The sequence below is a fragment of the Macaca mulatta genome, chromosome 11 (genome assembly GCF_049350105.2).
Source record: "Macaca mulatta isolate MMU2019108-1 chromosome 11, T2T-MMU8v2.0, whole genome shotgun sequence".
NCBI lineage: Eukaryota > Metazoa > Chordata > Mammalia > Primates > Cercopithecidae > Macaca > Macaca mulatta.
The window spans coordinates 116386150-116406611 of record NC_133416.1 but is presented as its reverse complement, the minus strand read 5'-3'; the positions used below and the strand labels follow the sequence as shown (position 1 = coordinate 116406611).

Below are 20462 nucleotides of genomic sequence, written 5' to 3'. Positions count from 1 at the left end.
TAAACACACTGCATGCGGCCCTCCTAAGTGCTGGCCGGCCACTTGCATGCAGACAGCCCACCCCAAGGGAAGAAACACAAACCCTAGAATCAAGCCAATGCATAAAAACCCAAAAGGGTCAGATGAGGCACTTGAATCTCTCAAGTTGCCTTGCTTGGCTCTCTTCCGAGTGTACTTCATTTCGTTCTTGCTCTAAAACTTTTAATAAACTTTCACTCCTGCTGAGAAACTTGCCTGGGTCTCTTACTCTGCCTTAGACCCATACAGATTCACCACCACCACCACCACCACCACCACCACCGCCACCACTACTGCTACTATTGCTAGTACTAGAATTACTACTAGTACTACTACTACTACTACTACTACTACTACTGTACTACTATAGTACTACAGTAGTACTACTACTAGAAACAGAAAACATTTTTGGAAAGACCATGGGGATGGGATGGGGACTACTCCTTATATGCCAGTTAAAGTCAGATAAAAGTTATTCTAAACATTCAATACCTTTAAAATAAGATGAGATCGGACCCCGATTCAAACAAATCACTAGAAAAGGGTATTTTGAGACAACTGTTAAACCACACTGGGTTCCAGTGATATTGCTGATTCTGTTGGGTGTAATATTTGTATTTCAGTTATGTTTTTAAAAAGCAGGGGAAGAGGGTGGGAGTCCTTATCCGTTAAAGATCTACCCTTACACTTTGGGAGGCTGAGATGGGCAGATCACGAGGTCGGGAGATCGAGACCATCCTGGCTAACACGGTGAAACCCCGTCTCTACTAAAAAATACAAAAAACTAGCCAGGCGAGGTGGCGGGCGCCTGTAGTCCCAGCTACTCGGGAGGCTGAGGCAGGAGAATGGCGTAAATCCGGGAGGCGGAGCTTGCAGTGAGCTGAGATCCGGCCACTGCACCCCAGCCTGGGCGACAGAGCGACACTCCATCTCAAAAAAGAAAAAAAAAAAGATCTACCCTTAAGTATTTGTGGATGAAAAGACATGATGGGGGCTGGCTTTAAAATACTCTAAAACAGGGTGCAGGGGATGGGGGTGAGATTGAGGAAATAGCAGTGGGGCGGCATGTGGTAACTGTAGGAGGTATGTGATGGGCACATGGAGTTTATTATTGATTCTCTCTAATTTTGTGACTATTTTAAAGTCTCTATAATGGAAAGTTGAAAAGTAAGAGAAAATAGAAGAGGACTCACCAAGCTAATGGTGACGATCTCTTCGTAAGCCAGAGAGGACTCCCCAGCAATCATGCCTGAGCCCCTCAGATTCTCCACGCCCAAGCCATCATCTTTCCCGATGATATCCGTGATCATGTATCTTCAAAAGCAAACACAGGTTAAAGGCTGGGCTCTAGCCCAGAAAAATCCAAGGTGGATGCATTTTCCAAGGAGGGACTGACTGGGCAGCGAGGTGAGAGACTGGAAGCAGACAAAGCATCCAGAGGCAAAATGAAATTGGCATCTAGGACCCTCACAATGGGTGCTGAGATTTCTAAAAGGGCAAGTACAGAATCAACAATCATCACCCTGCTCTGTAATCCCAGCACTTTGGGAGATCGAGGTGGGCAGATCACTTGAGGTCAGGAGTTCGAGACCAGCCTGACCAATATGGCAAAACCCCATCTCTACTAAAAATACAAAAGTTAGCTGGACGTGGTGGCACATGCCTGTAATCCCAGCTACTCGGGAGGCTGAGGGAGAAGAATAACTTGAACCTGGGAAGTGGTGGTTGCAGTGAGCCAAAATTGCACCACTGCACTCCAGCCTGGGTGACAGAGCAAGATTCTGTCTCAAATAAATAAATAAATAAATAAATAAATAAATAAATAAATAATTCATCACCCTGCTCCCATCTGTGAAAGGAAAATAAAAACTAGGACCACAATTCACAATGCCAAAAGGAATAATTTAAGCTGAAGCTGAGTCGTGCAAGCTGCCTTTCCTTTCGCTCCTTTTGTAAGCAGATAGATACAGATAAAAGGTGAAATATCTCCACAGGTCGTTCCTTTATGTCCGCCATATCTTATAGAAAGTGCTGACTTACTGAGCGCAAGAAGAATACATAACTGACTTCCCCTGCCTGCGCCTTTTCTCTTGCAACATGTGATTACCAGAACTTCCCTCTTTCCCCTCCAGCCTGCTTTTCTCCTTTAAATACTGAAGGCCCCCAAATCATCTTTGAAGAAAGGCACAGGCCACAGATGGTTTCTATGATTCCATGTTCTTTGCTTCTGGATGTGTCCTTAACCTTGGCAAAATAAACTCAATTGATTCAGACCTGTCTCAGATACTTTTTGGTTTACACAAAAAAAGATGTCTGCTTGTGCAAAGGCTGTCTCAGTGAAATGTCACCCTGAGCCCATATTCCTCCAATGGTCTCAGAGAGATGGGGGTACACAGAGGAAGCCTGTTCACAATCAATCAATCAATCAAAGATTTCAGGGCCACATAATAAGCATGAGAAACACTGTCCAGCCAGCCTCTGTTAGAGATTCACAATGCACTTTAGCATGTGTGATGGTTAATATTGTCAACTTTAGGATGCAAAGTATTGTTTCTGGGTGTGTCTGTGAGGGTGTTGCTAGAGGAGATTAACATTTGAGTCAGTGGACTGGCAGAGGAAGACCCACCCTCAATGTGGGTAGGCACCATCCAATCATCCAGCTGCCAGCGCGGCTAGAAAAAGCAGGCGAAAGAAGGTGGAGTAAGCTGGCTTGCTGAGTTTTCTGGCTTTCATCTTTCTCACACTCTGGATGCTTCCTGCCCTCAAACATCAGACTCCAGGTTCTTCAGCCTTTGGACTCTTGGACTTATGCCAGTGGTTTGCCAGGGGCCCTCGGGCCTTTGGCCACTGAAGGCTGCACTGTTGGCTTCCCCACTTTTGAGGCTTTTAGACTCAGACCTAGCCACTACTGGCTTCCTTGCTCCTCAGCTTGCAGACGGCCTATCATGGGACTTCACCTTATGATCGTGTGAGTCAATTCTCCTTAATAAAGTCCCTTTCACATATACATATATCCTACTAGTTCTGTCCCCCTGGAGAACGCTAATACAGCATGCTACAGGTACTGAGAAGGCCTGCAATAAAGATATTTATGAGATCTCATTTAACCCAGTGTTTCCCAAACTCATCTGACTATGGAATTTCCCCCCAACTTATCACTAACATTGCAAAAAAACCCAGTCTGGGAAAATCCTGAATCAGTTAATCCCACTAAGAAAAACATAACTTGTGCTGGAAAAGATAGTCAGCAGCCTTTGAATGCTCTCAAAGAACAGACCTCTCTCTGTCCCACCCATACCTTCCCAGTTTGCCAAGTCACCGCTACATCAGTTTGGTCATAAAAACTGAGCCTGCAGCTCCTAGTAGATTCACAAGAATCCATTCTCATTCTCCCTGCATGAAGTGCTATTTTTGTGAAAGGAGTCACTCATCTTAGAATGACAAGGATGGATTCACCTTGGAGAGTATAACAAATGTTTAAGGCATCAGTGCCCCCAACAGGCATTGGTTCCCATCATACAAACACCACCACCCCACTGGAAAATACCGCCACAAGCCCTGAGGAAAGAAGACAGCTTAAATTAACCACAAGTAAATTAAGGAGCTACCTGATAAGTTATTTACCTGGATTCTCCTCCTTCCTCGATGTGTTTACAGTGGACAGAGTTCAGGGAGCTGATTCTGGTGTAGTCTTGGGGAGTCAGGTACAGGTATTTAAATCCCTTAAAAAATATTTTAGTGAGGCTATGAATCCAGTTCCCTGCACTGAAAGCCACTGTTTTTTTTTTTTTTAATGTGAACATTGTAGGGATGGATGTTAATAACATGTTAGTAACATGTCAATGACACATTAATACATCTCATGTAAACACCATATTAATAACATCCATAAACTGAAGTTCTGTTTTGAGCTAAGCTCTCCTCTAAGGACCATCTCATTTTTATTTCTTACTGCCAGCACCCCAACATGAAATTTTAATTTTAAAGATACACTGTTTATCCACTGTTTACATACTCTGTATATGTATATATGTTAACAAATATTTTATTGCCACCCCAAAAATTATTTTTCTGTCTTCTTGGGGGTAGTGGGCAATACCACCCCCAGAAAAAGCATGCTCTGAATGGAAAGGATGACTGTCCCCTGTCGTTTCACATCTCAGAAGGCGTGTGTTTCCCCATTCATCTTGCCTTTTACGGCAGCTGGTAGCTATACAACTCCCCGAAGATTTTTTTTTAATTGAGGTGGGGGGTCTCACTCAGTTGCCCAGTCTGGAGTGCAGTGGTATGATGATCACGGCTCGGTGCAGCCTTGAACTCCTGGGCTCCAAGTGATCCTCCCACCTCAACTTCCCAAGTAGCTGGGGCTGACTACGGGCATGCACTATCACGCTCACCTAGTTTTTTAATTAGTAGAGATGACGTCTGGCTATGCTGCCTAGGTTACCTAGGTTGGTCATGAATTCCTGGCTTCAAGCTATCCTCGCACCCAAGCCTCCTGGGTTGCTGGGATGACAGGTGTGAGCCATAATTCTAAGAACACTATGAGGCCAGGGAGTTGACACAGTCACCTCTGCATCCTCAGTGCGCACTGCATTTAGGAGCACACAGCATATATCAGCTCAGGGTTTATAGACTTCTTTCATTATTCCCGTAAGGAGCCTTTTTATATCTTTTTTTTCTAATCACCATTCCCATCCCCCCCACAGTGAAATGTTAATATCACTGATATACTGTACGCCTGTTTATACACCACATGTATACCTGTGCTTTATACATAAGTGAGATTTTTTTTCACCTCTTGCAGGTGCTAGCACTCCTATTGAAAATACACTAGTAGCTGAGCAGAATCACCCTGCCCCGCCAGCTTCACGACGTACTTTGTGGGGGTCTTCTGGGTCCACCCAAGCCACGTGGAACATGTGTTTGATCTCCTCTGCCATGCCAATACGGGCGCCACTGTTGGCTGCCACGTAGATTTTGGGAATGCCCTCTGCCCGGGCCATCTCAGATGCCCGCAGGTATAGAAGGTCCTCCCCAGGGCCAAAGGATCCGATGCGAAAGGTGATATCGTTGCCGATGACGATCATGTCCCGTCCTTCAGGGTACTCCTGGGTCTTAAACCTCATTTTGAAGGCCACCATGCCCACCTGGCAAGGGGATGAATGCACAAGGAAAATGAGTTTGTTTCTCTGGGGGAAAACTTTTTTTTTATTTTAGTTATTATTATTTTTGATACAGGGTCTTGCTCTGTTGCCCAGGCCAGAGTACAGTGGTGCAATCATAGCTCATTACAGCCTCAACCTTCTGGGCTTAAGCAATCACCCCTGCCTCAGTCTCTCGAGTAGCTGGGACTATAGGTGTGCACCACCACACCTAGCTAATTTTTAAATTTTATGTAGAGACAGGTTCTCACCATGTAGCCCAGGCTGGTCTTGAACTTCTGACCTCAAGTGATGCACCCACCTTGGCCTCCCAAAGTCCTGGGACTACAGGTGTGAGTTACTGCACCTGGTCCAAAAATATTTTTAAGGGGGCGACTCCAGCCAGGGGCTAGGCTCTGCTGTTACCTCATTTCCACCAGGAAGTCGGTTCATCTCCACCAGCTGGCCCTGAGAGTCCAACACTAATTCAGTGTATGTCAGGATGTCTTTGGGATACTTGTCTGGGGAGCCCCATAGTTTAAAGAGAGCCTGGGGAGAGAAGAGGAAAGAGAAAAAGCTTGAAGTCATCAGTAGGGAGGAACTATCTTTCCCAGATGGAGATGATGTGTCATGATTCCAGGGCGAATTTTGTAGTTCACTCTCTTTTCAAATCATGAAATATTTAAAGCACCCATCCAGTGGCTCTGTCAAGTCTTGATTTTTCCATAGTTGTTTAAGGTATTTGAAAGAAAGACGAGAGATGCGACTGAAGCCCCAGCTCATTCTTCCTCCCACCTCCAACCCGCAGGTGACCATTCCCTTGAATTCAGTGCCTACCAGTCCTATGCATGCTTTTTTTCTATTTTCCTTCATCCTGTATGCATACATTGGAAACACACAGTATTATTTTGCACTGCCAACTTTAAATAAATGGTACCACACTGGACACATCCTTCTGCGAATTACTCTTTTTTTTTTTTTTTCCCCACTCTTGTTGCCCAGGCTGGAGTGCAGTGGCGCGATCTCGGCTCATCGCAACCTCCACCTCCCGGATTCAAGTGATTCTCCTGCCTCAACCTCCTGGGTAGCTGGGATTACAGGGATGCACCACTGCACCCAGCTAATTTTGTATTTTTAGTAGAGATGGGGTTTCTCCATGTTGGTTAGGCTGGTCTCGAACTCACAGCCTCAGGTGATCTACCCACCATGCCCTCCCAAAGCGCTGGGATTACAGGTGTGAGCTACCACACCCAGCTGCAAAATTACTTTTTCTATTTCTCTTTGTTTGAGAGATTTATCCATATTGATAAATTTAACTCTGGTCTGCTGTTCAGATTTCCATTCTCTCTCTTTCTCTCTCTCTCTGTATATATGGAGATATAGATATAGAGACAGACAGACAGCCGGGCGTGGTGGTTCACGCCTGTAATCCAAACACTTCGGGAGGCCGAGGCGAGCAGATCACCTGAGGCCAGGAGTTTGAGACCAGCCTGGCCAACATAGTGAAACCCTGTCTCCACTATAAATTAAAAAATTAGCCAGGCACGGTGGTGCACGCCTGTAATCCCAGCTACTCCAGAGGCTGAGACAGGAGAATCGCTTTGAACCCTGGAGGTGGAGGTTGCAGTGAGCCGAGATCTCGCCACTGTACTCCAGCCTGGGTGACAGAGGGAGACTCTGTCTCAAAAAAAAAAAAAAAAGATAGATGTGTACACACACACACACACACACACACACACACACACACACGTGCATACACCTAGGAGTGGAACTGTAGAATTTCTGGGACACAGGGAATGTGAAGCTTCAACTTCACTGATATTATTGCTCCCAATGTTTTTGAATCCCTTCACAAGCACAGTAAGAACGTATAAGGACTCTTCTGCTCCATATATTGTACAGCATTTGGTCTTGTAAAGTTTTTTTGAGGGTCTTGTTGTGTCACCTAAGCTGGAGTGCAGTGGTGTAGTCATGGCTACACCTCACTGCAGCCTCAAACTCCCAGGTTCAAGTGATCCTCCCATCTCAGCCTCAGTAGCTGGGACTACAGGCATGTGCCACCACACCTGACTATTTTTTAAATTTTTTGTAGAGACGGGGCTTTGCCATGTTGCCCAGGCTGGTCTCGAACTCCTGAGCTCAAGCAATCTGCCCACCTCAACCTCCCAAAGTGCTGGGATTACAGGTGTGAGCCACCACACTGGCATGTACAATTTTTTAATGTTTACTCAACTGCTGTGTGTGAAACCATATTGTGGAATTAACCTGTACTTCACTGATTATTACTGAGGTGAGTGCCTTTTAATATGTTTATTAACCATGTGGGTTTCTTTTTGGCAAGCTTTCTGTTTATAACCCCTACCCATATTTTGTATGGTTTTGCTTTCTTTCCTCATTGATTTATAAGCGTTCTATAGATGAGCTACTTCTAATCCCCTGCTGATCATAAGGCACCAAAATGTATTCTCCCAATCTGGGACTTGTCTTTCCTCTTTTGCAGGAACAACTTTTAAGTTTTAATGTAAATTTATGGGTCTTTTCCTGTATAGCTTATGTTTTTCACTGACTCCAGGTGGCTTTAATCCTCTCAAAGTTTATTTTTGTTATTGGATGTGGCAGAGATCGAAGTTTATTTTTTCCAATCAGATAAGCAATTTCCCGAAGATCATCCCCTCATTCACAATCCCACCTCCGCATTTTATCAACATTCTATTTATGAGTGGGTCTGAGTCTAGGCTCCCTGTTCTGTCTAGTTCTGTCACACTACCACACTGTCTTAATTACTGTTGTCTTAAAATAAAGTGATGACATCTGCTAAGATGACTCCTCCTGACTCTGTTCTTATTCAAAATTGTTTTTGCTATTTATGAGCTTTTACTTTTCCATATGAATTTTAGGATCAGCCTCCAAGTTTCACCAGAAAAACTCTGGAATTACATAGAATTTATTAATTTGATAAAAACACAACACTGAATCTTCCCATCATTCGTGAGCATGGTATATCTCTCCATTAATTTAGGCTTAATGTCACTCAATGAAGTTTTAAAATTTCCTCCATAAAGATCTTAATTTTTAATTTTTTCCTAGATAAATTTATAGTCTTGTAAATGGCATTTTTTTCTCCAATTACATTGTGCAATTACTGCTAGTCTATTGCAATTACAAGTGATCTATTGCAATCGCAATTATCGATTGCAATTGATAATAATGCAATTATTTTTTGTACACTGAAATCTTATGTCTAGCAATCTTGCTGTATTCTGTAACTGCTCCTATAGATTCTCTTGCATTTCTTATGGAGACATTTAGATCATCTGCAAAAAAAAAATCATCATTTTGCTTTTTTTCTTTCCTGTCTTTACACTTCATTTCTTTTTCTTGGTTATTGCGTTGTCCAGGAACTCCAGTAAAAAATGTATAACAGAAGCTGCGATAATGGACATTTCTGTCCTGTACTTGTCTTTAAAGAGAATACTTCTAACATTTCACCATTAGATTCTATTAATTTTGGGTTAATATCCTCTGTCAAGATAAATAAATTCCCTTCTATTCTTAGTTTGTTAAAAGATTTTATTATAAATAGATGCTGTCTTGTCAAATATTTTTTACATCTATTAAGATAGTTAAGTTTTTTCTTAATCTATTAATATGGTAAATACATGAATAGACTTCCTAATGTCAAATCATATAAGAAGACACAGGATAAACTCTACTTTGTCTAAACTTGACCAAAAAAATCATTACTGGATTTCATATGTTCATATTTTATTATTTTTATGCCTGTGTTCATAACAAAATAACCAATTTCCCTTTTCCTGAAGTTCCTACCTGGGGTTAATCTTAAGGTAATAACCTGAAAAAATGAGTTAAGAAGCACTCACCTTTTAAAAACTCTCTAAACAATCTAAATACAGAGAGAACTATCTGTTTCCTAAAGGTTTGGTAAAATTGTTATAAAACTATCTGGGCCCAATTTTTAAAAACGACTGATTTCTTTAATGCTTATAAGTATTCAGATCAGATTTTAATTTATTCTATAGCCATTTTTTATGAGATCTATTTTCCTTGGAAAATTTCCACTACATCTAAGTTTTCAAATGTATCAGTCATCCATAGCATTCTGCTTCTTTATCTAAAAAAGAGACAATGGATTTGCTCCTGGTTTAGTCATGTTTCTTCTCTTATGGCTCTTGAGGTCAAAGGCTAAAGGATACAGACAATGACATTCTTAATCATAAGAGTTTCCACTTATTAAGCACCCACTGAATACACATACTTTTCCAACCACCTTATGTGGTAGGTACTGTTATTATCCTTATTTTACAGAAAAGAAAACTGAGGCCCAGAGAGGTGAAGGAACTTGGCTAGGGACAACAGGAAGCAAGGGGACAGATCCAGCATTCGAGCCGAGGCCTGAGTGACTCTAGAGAGCAGCTTTTCCTATTCTTCCGTATCCTCTATGCATGAGGCATGGGCACAGGTAGGAACAGATGCTCCCTGCCTACACTGGAAGGTCCCTGACCTCGGTTTCATGAACGTCATTCACAAAGCAATGGTGGGAAGTGAAGACACATTCACGTCACCAATGTCAGTGGTTCAGGCTCCTTTAAAGTCCCTATGGCATAAATATATAAAGGCATAAAAAATACTTAAAGAAAATGCACCCAAATGTTCTTTCACGCATTGATGGTGGGAAAATTACATATGAGTAAAATTTTATTTCCTTATTCTTACCTTTCCATAGTTTCCTATGTATACTTTAATCATCAGAAAAACATAACAAAATATTATTTTTTTGTTTTTGAGACAGAGTCTCACTCTGTCATCAGGGCTGGAGTGCAGTGGCGCCATCTTGGCTCACTGCAGCCTCCACCTCCCAGGTTCAAGCGATTCTCTTGCCTGAGCCTCCCGAGTAGCTGTGACTACAGGTGCCCCCCACCATGCCTGGTTAATTTTTGTATTTTTAGTAGAGATGCGGTTTCACCATGTTGGCCGGGCTGGTCTTAAAATGCCTGACCTCAAATGATCCACCTGCCTCAGCCTCCCAAAGTACTGGGATTACAGGTGTGAGCCACTGTACCCAACCCAAAACATAATTTTTTAAGAGTAGACTAAAAATTACTCAAAGGCAGTGACCCCTCCTCTTTCCTAGAGCTACCTAGACTTCGAATGGTGCCTGGCAAGTAGTAGGTACTTACTAAATGACCATTAAAAAGACCAGAAGGAAACACATCAAAATGTTAAGCAATTTGTCATCAGAGTATGGGAAGAGGAATTATTTTTTCTTTATTCCATGCTCCTTTATTTTCTGAAGTTTCTATATTCTATTACTCTTATCATTGGGATAAATTAGTCTTATTTGAAGAAAAATACTATGAAGTAGTTCCCAATATATTAATTTCTTTTTCTTCAGTGAAGACCTTGTTCTTTTTTTTTTTGAAGATGGGGTTTCACTTGGTCACCCAGGCTGAAGTGCAGTGGTGCCATCATGGCCCACTGCAGCCTCGACCTCCCAGGCTCAGGTGATCCTTCCTGCCTCAGCCTTCAGGTAGCTGGGACTACAGGCATGTGCCACCATGCCCGGCTAATTTTTGTATATTTTGTAGAGATGGGGTTCTTCAACTTCTGGGCTCAAGCAATCCTCCCTCCTTGGCCTCCTAAAGTGCATGAGCCTCCGCACCTGGCAAAACCTTGTCCCTTAGACTAGGTTTTTTTGGTTTTTTTTCCTTTGAGACAGAGTCTCGCTTTGTCACCCAGGCTGGAGTGCAGTGGTGCGATCTCGGCTCACTGCAAGCTCCGCCTCCTGGGTTCACACCATTCTCCTGCCTCAGCTTCCAGAGCAGCTGGGACTACAGGTGCCCGCCACCACGCACGGCTAATTTTTCTTTCTTTTTAAGTAGAGATGAGGTTTCACCATGTTAGCCAGGATGGTCCCGATCTCCTGACCTCGTAATCCTCCCGCCTTGGCCTCCCAAAGTACTGAGATTACAGGCGTGAGCCACCGCACCCAGCCTAGACTAGGTCTTTAGAAGGAGAATTAAGGATGGGCTTTGGTTCTGGTGGAATCTGCTGGGAGGACCCGGGTGGTACTGCGTCTGAGCCGCCGGACTTGCCTGTCTGAATATTTCTGGGAAGTCATAGATGTAGGTAGTTCCCAGGGACTGGGCCTGGAATCGCTTGGCCTGGAGCAGATCCTTGGTGACATAGGGAGTATTGATCAGCATCCCGTGCTGGGGCCCTTGCTTGTTGCCAAAGGAGTGAAACATGATCTGGATCAGAAAGGAAGGAAAACAGAGAGTGAGAGAAAATCACACTACTCCCCCAATTTATTTCTGCCCAGTCCTCAATGAAAATGCAGATGGGGGAAGCAAAGCAGGTCGCATGGCATAACAAAGTGAGTGCCTGCACTAGGTAAAACTCTCTTCTTCACCACTGTGAAGAACCAGAACAAGAAGGGACAACAGGGGCTGCGGATACACAGTTCCAAAAATACAGCGATCAGGGCATCACATACTCCCAACAAACAGGCGTTCATGGAAACACTGGTGATATCCGAATGTGGTCCATGTTGGTGTGAACAGTCCTGTGCCAATGTCAATTTCCTGTTTTGATCACGTACAATGGTGAAGTTCAACATTAACATTGGGGGAAACTGGGTGAAAATCCTCTGCACTATTTTTTTTCCCTCTGTACTAATTTTGCAACTGCTTGCGAGTCTTCAGTCTTCAATTATTCCAAAATAAAAAGTGCATAGCCAGGCACAGTGGCATGTGCCTATAGTCCCAGCTACTTGGGAGGCTGAGGCCAGAAGATTGCTTGAACTCAGGAGTTCAAGCCCAGTCTTGGCAATATCTCTTTAAAAAATGGCATGTATATATACATATATATTTATGTACACACATATGAATTTAACTGGCAGTCAAAAGAATATTTAATTCACTTTACAAAAGTCCGAGAACATGGTTGGGAAAAGTATTTCCCTAAGTGAACCAATCTAAGGACTGCATTATAGTCAACCATAGCAGTGTACAACTTATCCCAAATACGGCCACATGGCCAGGCGCGGTGACTCATGCCTATAATCCCAGCACTTTGGGAGGTCAAGGTAGGCAGATCACTTGAAGTCAGGAGTTAGAGACCAGCCTGGCCAATATGGTGACACCTCATCTCTATCAAAAATCCAAATATGGCCACAGAATGGATTAAACTTGGAGATTCACTCTCCTTCTTAGGTGAATGAAAAACCAAGATTCAAAGGCTAACATATTTAACATAACACTCAGAGGGGGCTACCCCAACCCAGAATGACAAGGCAGAGAAAGGCAAGACCGCCTCCAAACGCCTTCTTAATCTACAAATGGATGGCCCAAGCAGCCTGCTTCTGCTTTGACTTAGACCCGCATGGCACGAGCCAGCCTTACATTTCCGGATCTGGAGTCAGTCACTTCTTTGTAGAGGCTGATGTCCAGGTAGTAGCCCGACTCATTGGTGATGAACAGGCGGATGGGAACAGCGCTGCCGGTGGTGGTCTGGCGTATGTTGATCTTGACTTCAGCCTGCAGCACGCGGAGTTTCCACAACCGGCTGCCGTAGCGCATAACCATGGAGCGCACGGACTCCTCGATCTGCCCGAAAACACAGCAATTCCAGTTTCAGGGCCCAGACATCCCAAGGACATTTGCAATAGCACTGATACTAATAAGAGGATGAGATATACTGACTGCAAAAACGCCTGGGACATAGTATGTATCCAACAAAAAGTTTAATAACAAGCAACGGCTCTTGCTAAGCGTTTAAAACTCTTTACCTCACTGCGCCCTTGTAAGTACTCAAGAGAGGCGAGCTTTTTTATCCTTCATTGACAGATAAGGAAACTGAGGCTGATAAGTGACTAAGCTAGTACTGCTACGTTATATTATCTTTACACGTCTTTGACTCAAGCCATTGAACTGCTTCCTTCTGGAACTACGTGAACTAGTGAGGCCAGAGCAGCCGCATGGGTTCCCTGAATCCCCCAGACACCAAACGGATGTATCAGAACTTCTCTTTTTAATAATATTATTGTATTAATTATTTTAATAATATTAAATAATAAAATAAAATATATCATGTAATTTATATATGTTGATATTTTATTATCAATATTAATTTTATTAATAATTTTATTATTTTATTTTTTAATTTTTAAAATTTTTAGTAGAGATGGGGTCTCTCTATGTTGCCCAGGCTTCTCTTAAATTCCTGGGCTCAAGCAATCTACCCACCTCAGCCTCCCAAAGTACTGGGATTACAGGCGGGACTTGTTTCATTCCACAATCACCACCATAAAAGTCTGTCTGCTCGCGAAGAGCCACCTGACAGGGAACACTCAACCACAGACCTCACGGTCTCACGCCTCTCCCCACCCACATGCAGTCCCCAGTGCAGCCTGGAACTAGGGAAAAGACAAACGTTTGTTTTGCAAGACATTTTGAGCATCCTTGTCGTCCTTAAAGTAAAGCACTCACGTGCAGGGCATGGCCAAAACATAGCTCTAGAATTGAATGGCAGAAGGTTTGTTCTCCTCCTGCAGCAACCGAGGCTCAAAAAAGCATGGATTCATCCTGGAATCCAGGTCTCGAGTGGCAGGACACAATACCCTGAATCAACATGGCTCAGAGGGTAAACCCAGAGCCCGGTGAGAGCCCCCCCGCAAAGGCGAGACCTTCAAGGGGTCCATGATGACAGTGGGCACGAAGTTGAGGAAGATGTGGTTGCAGTCGGTGCGCACGCTGGTGTTGTTGAACGCCACCTCCAGCTCGTCCATGGCCTCCAGGAGCAGCCGCTCACCCTCGTTCTGCAGGTACTCGAAGGAGGCTTCCTGCCAAAGGGCGGGAGGGGCAGCAGCTCAGGCCAGGGGTGCAGGTCCACTCCCAACTGGCAGGAAACTCAGCCCCAAAGAGGCAGAGGCAGGAGGAAAACATTCCCCTCCTCCAAAAAGTGTGCCAGGCAAGAACAGCAGAGCCCTGCCTCTTAGAGGCGAAGGGACTGCAAAGCTGTTGAGTGTATTGACATGTGTCCTATTTTCTGCATTCTGACACTTTGACACCTGGGGCCTTGCTGACCCTGGATCACCACCTGCCCTAATTACCCAGGGCCAGATGCCTGAGAACTAGAGACAGCTTCTACACCCCAGGGTCTGCTGAGATGATTCACAGCCAGTCCTAAACCTGTTTACTCAGCCTCACCCTTTTCTTCTCCAGGAAACCAAGATCAAGGCTCTCACCCATGTCTTCCGTGTCTTCCCTTCCGTCCCTCTGCTGCCTGACCAACCCCAGAGCCTCCCCATGTGGCCTTGTGGCAGGGACAGCCCCTTCTTCTTGGGAACTGTGAGTAAGAAACTGTCTTTTTGATGGCAGTTTTCTCCTGAGCTGTTGGCCTCACCATACCTCAACAATAATAAAACCTATCAAAATAGCTTGACCAGGTGCAATGGCTCACATCTATAATCCCAGCACTTTGGGAGGCCGAGACGGGTGGATCAGTTGAGGTCAGGAGCTCAAGCCAGCCTGGTCAACATGGTGAAACCCCGTCTCTACTAAAAATACAAAAATTAGCTGGGCATGGTGGTAGGCACCTGTAAACCCAGCTACTCGGGAGGCTGACACAGGAGAATCGCTTGAACCTGGGAGGCAGAGGTTGTAATGAGCTGAGATCGCGCCACTGCATCCAGCCTGGGTGACAAGAGCAAAACTCTGTCTCAAAAAAAAAAATAAATAAATAAATAAAACATCTAGTTGACTGAGGTAGCAAAAAACTGCAGGTAGCTTAATATCCATCAACAGGGCTGGGCGCAGTGGCTCACGCCTGTAATCCCAGCACTTTGGGAGGCTGAGGTGGGCGGATCACCTGAGGTCAGGAGTTTCAGACCAGCCTGACCAACATGGAGAAACCCTGTCTCTTCTAAAAATACAAAATTAGCTGGGCACTGTGGCACGCACCTGTAGTCCCAGCTACTTGGAAGGCTGAGGCAGGAGAATTGCTTAAACCTGGGGGCGCGGAGGTTGCAGTGAGCCGAGATCGCGCCATTGCACTCCAGCCTGGGCAACGAGAGCAAAACTCCGTCTCAAAATATATATATATATGTGTGTGTGTGTGTGTGTGTGTATGTGTGTGTATGTGTATATATATATATACACATCAACAGGAGATTAGTAAAAGAAAAACAAAAAAAACAACAATTACACACAGTACATTCGTGCAAGGAAATAACATGGGGTGGACCATTCTTTATTAACAAGAAAGAGGTCCACAAGTAACTGACCAATTAAAGAATAACGTATTCAAATGATATGTCCACTCTGAGCTCTGATCTGCAACTTATGCCTACAACTCTAGGTTTTAGGGATGGGATTATGTCTAGAAACAGTCAACAATTGAGCTGGCCCCTCAGTGACAGGATTTTGGGTCCATGCACTAGAGGTTCTTAAAAACAGTTTTCAGTCTTATTTAAAATTTTCACAATATAATCATGGATTACTTTTCTTTCTTTCTTTCTTTTTTTTTTTTTTTTTTTTTGTGAGAGGATCTCGCTGTATCCCCCAGGCTGAAGTACAGTGGCTCCATCTCAGCTCACTGCCACCTCCACCTCCCGTGTTCAAGCAATTCTCATGCCTCAGCCTCCCGAGTAGCTGGAATTACAGGTGTATGCCACCATGCCCAGGTAATTTTTGTATTTTTAGTAGACACGGGGTTTCACCATGTTGGCCAGGCTGGTTTTGAACTCCTGACCTCAGGTGATCCACCCACCTCAGCCTCCCAAAGTACTGGGATTACAGGCATGGGCCACTGTGCCCAGCCATGAATTAGTTTTCTAAATGCAAGAAACAATGGAAAATGATCACTCAGTTGGCAAATATAAGAAATTCCCTGCACAAACCAGTATTTTTCTATCCTGAAATTTTCTTCTCATGCACAGAGATCCACATAATACAAGAAACAGATCCAAGTGCCACCAGCCTGGACGTGATCACAGGCCACTTTGCTGTCCGCCTCCTGCCCTGGACTGGAACATCACAAGGGCAGGACCCTGGGTGTCTGGTGTACTCTGCATCCCCAGTGTGCAGCCCAGGCCCCAGCACAGAGCAGGAGTGTAAGGAAGGGAGGGCCAGGTTCTGAGAGAGGAAGAAATGGTCTGCGACGTCTTACCTTTGTAATCAGGTCTGAGTGCCTGATGATGGCGCGGATGAAGAACCTATGGTCCGTCACTTCCGCCCCTTCCTTCACCTTGGCAGCCCCCAGGTAAAGGTGCATCTTGTGGTTGGCACAGGGCACGGCGGTCAGATCGAAGTTACGCATCCGGCTGAGCTCCAGTTGGAAGGCCAGGGCAGGCTCCAAGTGACGGTAAATGCGATCTTCTGCAAACTGTAGGCGGACCAGAGAGAGAAGACAGACACACATACACAGTTTGACATTGGAGCTGCGTGTCTGCTTGGTCCACGCCCTACTCTGCAGACCCCTGGTGTCCATGGGTTTGGCACTCAGGAATGCAGCATTCATGATGTCCCTTAATTGTAAGCTGTGCCCAGGGCTCCAGATATTTGGGGTTTTGCTAAGATCTGAGGAGAACTACAGGCACTGCAAGCCTGGTGTGCTGGGTGCAGCGCTGGCTCCTGAGGGAGCCTAGCTAGTCCGTATCACCTGCCAGCGTGACCAGGCTGTTCTCCATCTGTCACAGCCTGTGGCAATTCTTGTGAAGCCACTAACCCCTGGTTTCTTGGTGGAAATTGGTTTCCAAAAAGAAAACAACTGACAGTACTGGAAACTAAACTGAAAAAAAAAAAATGAAGACTTTAAGAAAAGGATGGGTCTTAGCTAGAAAAATAAAGCTTTGGATAAATTAAAATGCAAAATGCTGAATTTGGTGGGGTCTTGAATCAGTGCTGGGAATAAACCTACCTGTTCTGCAACAGGGATTGGTGAACATTTTCTTAAATGGCCAGAGAGTAAATGTTTTAAGCTGATGGATCATACGGGCTCTGTCACAACTACTCAATTCTGCTACTGTTAGAGTGAAAGCCAGAGCAGACAATGTGGAATCAAATGGGTGTGGCCATGTTCCAATAAAACTTTGTTTGTAAAAACAGGCAGCTGGTCTGCAAGAGAGTTTGCCAACCACTGTTCCAGAAGAGCATAAGAAAAAGAGTTTGGAAAAAAATGTCTTACTGAGTACATCAGCAAGTACTGAAATTATTCAAGCAAGACAGAAACCTGTAGTGAGGCTAAAAGGGCAAGATTCTCAGGTCTGAGGGCCATGCAGGGAACAGAGGGCTCTCAGTGGAAATACAATCCCAGAGGAAGACTGCAGTCTACACAAAAGTTGCTACATTCTTGAATATGGGGATGCCTGAAAGACTGCAGACTTTATTCTTCATGAATATCAAAGATGCCAGGGAGCTGGGAGGCACAGTGGCATGTGCCTATAGTCCCAGCTACTTGGGAGGCTGAAGCAAGAGGATCACTTGAGCCTATAAGTTTGAGTCCAGCCTGGGCAACATAGTGAGACCCTATCTCTTTTTTTTTCTTTTCTTTTTTTTTTTGAGACAGAGTCTCACTCTGTCACCCAGGCTGGAGTGCAATGGCATCATCTTGGCTCACTGAAACCTCAACTTCCCAGGTTCAAGCAATCCTCCCACCTCAGCCTCCCAAGTAGCTGGGACCACAGGCTTGCACCACAATGCCAGGCTGATTTTTTTTTTTTTTTTTTTTTTTTTGAGAGGGAGTCTCGCTCTGTCGCCCAGACTGGAGTGCAGTGGCCGGATCTCAGCTCACTGCAAGCTCCGCCTCCCGGGTTTACGCCATTCTCCTGCCTCAGCCTCCCGAGTAGCTGGGACTACAGGCGCCCGCCACTTCGCCCGGCTAGTTTTTTTTTTTTGTATTTTTTAGTAGAGACGGGGTTTCACTGTGTTAGCCAGGATGGTCTCGATCTCCTGACCTCGTGATCCTCCCGTCTCGGCCTCCCAAAGTGCTGGGATTACAGGCTTGAGCCACCGCGCCCGGCCTGATTTTTTAATGTTTTTGTAGAGACAGGGTCTCACTATGTAACCCAGGCTGGTCTAGAACTCCTGAGCTCAAGCAAACCTCCTGCCTCAGCCTCCCAAAGTGCTAGGATTATGGGCATAAGCCACCACGCCCGGGCCCCATCCCATTGCTTAAAAAATTAAAAAAGATGCCAGAGAAGAGAAAACATCATTACTTTTAGCCATACCTCATCTCTTGCTCTGAATGTGAAAAACTTGGGAAATTCTTTCTGCAAAAAGAAATCCACACACAAGACAATTAAATCAAGCAAGATGCATTGAAATATTTACATACTTATTTAGTGATTGTAAATGATTACATTCACTTCTAGAATGAATCATTTGGAAATCCTTCTGTTTTCTTTTTCTTTTTTTTTTTTTTTTTTGAGACGGAGTCTAGCTCTGTCGCCCAGACTGGAGTGCAGTGGCGCGATCTCGGCTCACTGCAAGCTCCGCCTCCCGGGTTCACGCCATTCTCCTGCCTCAGCCTCCCGAGTAGCTGGGACTACAGGCGCCCACAACCGCGCCCTGCTAATTTTTTGTATTTTTAGTAGAGACGGGGTTTCACCGTGGTCTCGATCTCCTGACCTTGTGATCCGCCCGCCTCGGCCTCCCAAAGTGCTGGGATTACAGGCGTGAGCCACCGCGCCCGGCCAATCCTTCTGTTTTCTAATGATTGATCTCTTTCACCCAAATCTACAAAATAAATATCAAATAAATGGCACACACCAAGGCTTGGAGAATGGAAAAGACTCACAGGGATGAACTGTGAACTAACCTCTTGGGCAATCAGGAATGTGATTCGTCGGAGTCCGTAATCCACAAGGATATTTTTCTGCATTAAAAACCAAAGACACAACGGAATATTATTTGGCCATAAAAAGAACTGAAGTATTGCTGCATGTTACCACACAGATGAACTGGTAAACATTATGCTAAGTGGAAGATGTCAATCATAAGAGACCTCCTGTGGTCTGATTCCATTTATATGAAACGTCCAGAAGAGGCAAATCTACAGAGACAGAAAGTAGATGAGTGGTTGCCTGGGGCTGTGGTGGGGAGAGGGTTTTGGGTCGGGGACAGAGGGGAGTGACTGCTAACAGGTACAGGGTTTTTCTATGGAGTGATAAGAATGTCCTAAAATTGATTCTGGTGATGGTTGTGCAACCTGGTGAATATACTAAAAATATACTAAATTGTACACTTTTTTTATTATTTCTTCTTAAAAAAAAAACAAAAATGGGACACATGTGCAGAACGTGCAGGCTTGTTACACAGGTATCTATGTGCCATGGTGGTTTGCCACACCTACTGACCTGTCCTCTGAGTTCCCTCCCCTCGCCCCCAACCCCATGACAGGCTCCGGTGTGTGATGTTCCCCTCCCTGTGCCCATGTGTTCTCAGTGTTCAGCTCCCACTTATGGGTGAGAACATTTAGTATTTGGTTTTCTGTTCCTGTGCTAGTTTGCTGAGGATGATGGCTTCCAGCTTCATCCATGTCCCTGCAAAGGACATGATCTCATTCCTTTTTATGGCTGAACATTGCACACTTTAAATGGGTGAATTGTGTAGTATGTCAATGATGTCTCAATAAAGCTGTTATTTAAAAGATAATTTAAAAATATCACATTGTATATTGTAAATATATATAATTTTTTTTGAGACAGGGTCTTGCTCTGTCCCCCAGGCTGGAATACCACAGGCTTACAGAGCAACCTGCTGTTATTGGCACACTTGGTCATCGATCTAAGTAGCCATTTTAAAACTGCCATTTTCTGGATTATTCCAACAAAAACATTCCCAGAAAATCTCCCAACTATTTATTGGGTGTGCCCTCTGTACCTGGGACTGGCTAAGTCGTGAATATACCTTGTCATCGAATCACTGCAACACCATGAGTGAGAGAAATGCTCCCCCCACGTTCAGCCACATCTGCCCAAAGTCGCCAGCTATGAGGCGAGCAGAGCTAGAGTGGGAAGCCAGGTCTGTGGCTCTCAAGTGCTCAGCAGGTCTGCCTCCCCAGGGGCCGCCTCAACGAGCCTAGCCCCTCCTCCTTCTCCAAGAACCCCCACCAAAACCAGAGCCTTGCCCAGAGTACCTTGGACTGTACGAACGTCCGTAAAATCGGCACCAGTGCCTCATCCTCCAGGTGGTCTGCACACTGGATGGACACATTCAGAATGTGGATGGGGTCTTCTCTGAGGCTCTGAGAGGGAGAAGCAAGGGGTAGGGCTGGAAAGCC

The 20462-nt window shown here is 44.7% G+C and overlaps 1 protein-coding gene across 6 annotated transcripts in view; it reads right to left on the bottom strand.

The window, feature by feature from the left end:
• ACACB (acetyl-CoA carboxylase beta) overlaps positions 1–20462 on the bottom strand; it is a 170154-nt gene that overhangs the window by 18047 nt on the left and 131645 nt on the right. For all 6 annotated transcript variants that reach the window (XM_077954887.1, XM_077954888.1, XM_015152720.3 and 3 more), the window contains 11 exons: positions 20319–20426; positions 18999–19055; positions 18409–18450; positions 16350–16565; positions 13867–14022; positions 12584–12787; positions 11276–11431; positions 5589–5711; positions 4899–5168; positions 3643–3740; positions 1212–1332 (listed from right to left, as the gene is read on the bottom strand). In XM_077954887.1, the coding sequence (XP_077811013.1) occupies positions 1212–1332; positions 3643–3740; positions 4899–5168; positions 5589–5711; positions 11276–11431; positions 12584–12787; positions 13867–14022; positions 16350–16565; positions 18409–18450; positions 18999–19055; positions 20319–20426 (1551 nt within the window). The remainder of the gene's footprint in view (positions 1–1211; positions 1333–3642; positions 3741–4898; positions 5169–5588; positions 5712–11275; positions 11432–12583; positions 12788–13866; positions 14023–16349; positions 16566–18408; positions 18451–18998; positions 19056–20318; positions 20427–20462) is intronic.